Source organism: Morone saxatilis, unplaced genomic scaffold (assembly GCF_004916995.1).
Source record: "Morone saxatilis isolate NCDOM2014 unplaced genomic scaffold, NCSU_SB_2.0 Contig17, whole genome shotgun sequence".
Taxonomy (NCBI): Eukaryota; Metazoa; Chordata; class Actinopteri; family Moronidae; genus Morone; species Morone saxatilis.
The window spans coordinates 24,466,373-24,470,493 of record NW_023339729.1 but is presented as its reverse complement, the minus strand read 5'-3'; the positions used below and the strand labels follow the sequence as shown (position 1 = coordinate 24,470,493).

Genomic DNA, 4,121 nt, shown 5'->3' with positions numbered 1-4,121 from the left:
ATTTCCAGGTGTTCAATGACTGGAAAACAAGCCCTCTAAGTATCCAGGTTGTGTGGGAACTCTGGCATTTCTTCAACAGCAAATTTATAAATATAGTTAAGAAATAAAACATTTAAATCTGCACAGAAAAACAAAATAATTCAGCCAGAATTGCATCAAAAAAAAGGGCAGAATTCGCCGGGTTACTCACACAGCGGGCCCCGGGGCCGACAGGAACCTCTGCAGGCCGTTCTGTCCGCCGGGCGCTCTCAGCTTGTCGGCGAGCAGCGGGAAGATGGCGTGGGAGCTCCGCAGACTCATACAGTTCACCACCACCGTCTGTACCGACGACAGCTCGGCCTGATGGGACGGAAGATTAGAACGTAAACAAAAAGACACTTTTGGAGTAACGTTGTGAAAATATGTTTTTTGGGTATTTATGGATGAACAAAGGTTAAATATAGTGAACAGACGATGGTTGAAGGGATATAAGATTCATTTTGTGAATATAAATGTGTTTATCTATTTCAATGGTCAGTAGACGGCTATTTTCTTGGCTTAATGTTATTTATTTAAGCGTTTAGCCTTTAATTTTTATTGATATTATTGTTTTCCTCCTTAATTATTACAGTTTGAGTTAATTTACGGGACATCGTAATGTGATTCCTGTGCAAGAAGGCACAAAAAGAAGGGCGGGCAGCTACAGAAAGACGCAACATAATGTGCATTTAAACATTTTAACCTAAAAGCTGCATTATGTAAATATTGAAGTAAAGTACAAACACCTGAAACTGTTACCTACATATAGTTTGACCATTTTCCACCACTCAAAGCTTTCTGCAGTGACACAAACTCTCCACAAGGTGTCATTAAAGCTCTACACATCTACAAATACCTTCACTCTGACACACACACACACACACACACAGTTAAAGTACCTTCATCTCCTGCAGCACACAGTTGAAGCAGGCGGTCTTGCCGGTCCCCGGTGCTCCGGAGATGTAGAGGCTGCCGGGAAGGCGCTGCAGGACTTTATCCTCCAGGAAAGAGCGAATGGACGCTCGCTCGGCCTCCCGGGACAGAAGCCGCTCGGGGACGGCGGTGTGCAGCGCCTGCTTCACGTCCTGAAACCTCGACTCTGGGGAGGAGACACATCAGCAGAGGGTTTAATCAATCGGATTAATTACTAATAATCTATTAAATGAGAAACAGACACGTGAGAGTTCTTACTTTCTGCAAAGAGTCGAGCAACCGGCGGTTTCTTCTCAGAGTTTTGGTGTTTGGCCGGGCTTCCAGTTGGCGTTTCCTGGCGCCTCGGGGACAACGCGGTGGCGGGTGAGAGCGGTTGGCGTGGTGATGACGGCACCAGACGTCTGCGAGCAGAGACTGGCGAGTTCTCGTCGAAGCCGAGCTTCCGTGGCGAGGCCAGGGACGGCTTGCTCTGTTTCGGTGGAGAACCCAGCAGGCCGGCGCCGAGGTTGCAGCCGTTGTCGTCACCTTGAGAGATAAAATAAAGAAAGTGTTTAATGTTCTGGGTGAAAGTAAAGTGGATGAACTCATATCTGTAACATCAGCAACCAAAGACCGTAACTTCACCTGATGTCTACGATTACTTTAAGTTCATTTAGGGAGTTTATCAGACGTATAAAAACACATTTTTCTTGAAGAATTCAAACCTCTACTTTAATTTAAAGAGATCTTTTACAACAAAGTAATCATATAAAATATAAAATAACCATTTGTGTCAGAACTTCCCCAGAAAAAATAACCCTTTAAGTTACAAAAGGTGTAAATAACTCAAACAAACAGTCGTCGACCACCCTGGTTTTATGTCTTTCTGTATGTTTATGGACCGGTGTCTTACAACAGGAGAGTAAACAACAAGGTTTACTTGCTCATTAAGCTGAAGGTAGAAACCGTCTTCCTGTCTGGAGTCTCTCACCTGTGCGTTTCCGGGGGCTGAGTGGAAGTCGTGGCTGGAGGCCGGGGGACCTCGGGGGGAGCGGTCCGATCCGAGTCAGCTTCTGGTCGAGGTGCTGGGGCTCGGGTTTGCTCGGCGACGGGGCTGGAGATTTCTGCGGCGTCTTGGAGCGAGCGGGAACTCTGCAGGATTTGCGGCGAGGGAAGGACAGCGTGGGCTGAGCCCGGCCCTGGGAGCGTGTGCTGGGCATCTTGTGTTTAATCTGAAACATAAAAGCAAAAGATAATCCGTTATTAGAGGGACTACTGAGTCCTAGAGGAACCACATATCTCTTCTTGTGCATCTGTTTCTGTAGAAAAACTAATATTCCTCAGATCATAAAGCCCTCTGAAACTATGATACACAACCAATGACATGACTTGGGATTATATAAATAACAAACAGTGTTAAATACTGGTGGATTTCAGAGGACTGGTGTTTATTAGTGGTAGTTTCTTTGCAGAAAAACGTGTATTTCTTCATTTTATTAAGAATAAAACTCATATTTTGTACAATTGTGTTGTCCAATGGGGCTGTTGTTTATAAAAGCTGCTATATTTCCACATTAAACTCTCTAAAACACCTCAATAAACAATCTCTAGTGTGTTTCATGTCACATAACCAGCGTTGGCCTTCCACGTTGTGGCTGTTTCTGTATGTAAAGTCAAGATTTGAATAAAGTTTCGGTTAATAAAACTTCATGTTAAAGTTCATGAATCGGGCTGAAGTTGCAATAAGTCAATAACCGATGTAAAGGTAACGTGTTTGGAGTTTGCTGGAGTGTTTAAACCCTCAGATTACAGTTTTATTTACATTAAAAAGAACAAACAATGCAGCGCGCCAGTTAAATGGCGCCAAGACGGCAGACGTACAAACGGTGACGTTTACGTACAAATGTCTGAATATCGACATAAATGTAAATGAGTTTAACCCAAAACACATCGTGTTAACGTGAAAGTCATCCCACAGTTAAAGTTTGTGGGTAAATAAAGCGAGAAAAAGGCTGATGGAGATATTTTAGACGACAAACCGATCGGAGCAGACGGACTCTCTTCCGGTTACGATAAACTTTATATTTCACCTCTAAACAGTTGAATTAACGCGTTATTAATTAATGTACCTTTATAAAAACGTGACAGAAGTCTTCTTGGGTCTCGGTGAAGTGTTTCCTCTGCGTTGGTTTCCCTCTGCGCCTCTTTCTGTCCGTCTTCTTCCGCACACTGACCTCAAAGTTGCGCGAAATCTCCTCTCCTCGATCAGCTGTGTTTCCCGCCGCTGCTCTCTGATTGGTCCGCTCCGGCTGACGACGAACGGCCTCCGCGACGCTCATTGGCTGAGCGTTCCGGGCGGACGTTGCGTCACTCTTAAGCCGGTGGCGGGAGATTCAACACAACGCTGTTTTGGCGGAATATAATTTTCCCGGGAACTTCAGTTGTTTTGTTACATCAGAGGAACTAAAATCTAATTTATATATAAATATTTGTATTATAATATACTCACATTAATGAACAGCAGCTCCTGGGAAATAATGAGGACAACAACACACTTGACTGGCTCGCACTGACAGAGAGAGCTGGTGGACTTTTGTATGTGTGAGTTGCTGCAGTGATGATGTGGTTAGACAGAAAAGAAAAAAACCTGATTTCACACTTGCACTCTTGTTTAGCAGGGAACTGGACAGGGTGTGTTAATGTGGACGGGCGCGAGCCGCAGGGCGTGGTCAGTCCCCGAACCCCAGTCGATACTGCCCAGGTTTCACTAACTTAATATAAGGAATGCCCACAAAGCACGTTACATAGGACAAAAACATACGCAGTGGAATGTACCGAGTGTGTGACTGAGTTTTTTTTGTTGAAATTTCACAGTAAAGATGAGATATTACTTAAACAGTTTTGTTTTTAACAGTAATAGATTTTAAATTACTATTGAATAAAATATATAATTAAGCAAGTCTGTGTTCTTCGCTGTGTGTCTGTTTCACTTGACTGAATATGGCCTGTAGTTGGTTCAGGGTACGAAAGGTTATCTAAAGTCTTTATTTAATTTAGATCTAAGTTTCAGTAGTTCTGTCAATCTGGACTTGACAATCCTCTAATACCCCAGTTAAGTAGTTCCACTTGACGACAAATCAGCCGTCTACAGATACGACATATATACTCAAACTGTAACAGCGACATCGAAG

General features: G+C 43.6%; 1 protein-coding gene across 1 annotated transcript in view; it reads right to left on the bottom strand.

The window, feature by feature from the left end:
• Nucleotides 1–3,217, bottom strand: part of cdc6 (cell division cycle 6 homolog (S. cerevisiae)) — a 6,722-nt gene extending 3,505 nt beyond the window's left edge. Inside the window, exons 1-5 of the mRNA XM_035660488.1 lie at nt 3,060–3,217; nt 1,922–2,162; nt 1,210–1,476; nt 918–1,117; nt 191–339 (exon numbers count right to left, since the gene is read on the bottom strand). Coding sequence (XP_035516381.1) covers nt 191–339; nt 918–1,117; nt 1,210–1,476; nt 1,922–2,150 — 845 coding nt within the window. The 5' untranslated portion in view covers nt 2,151–2,162; nt 3,060–3,217. The remainder of the gene's footprint in view (nt 1–190; nt 340–917; nt 1,118–1,209; nt 1,477–1,921; nt 2,163–3,059) is intronic.
• Between the last annotated feature and the right edge of the window lie 904 nt (nt 3,218–4,121).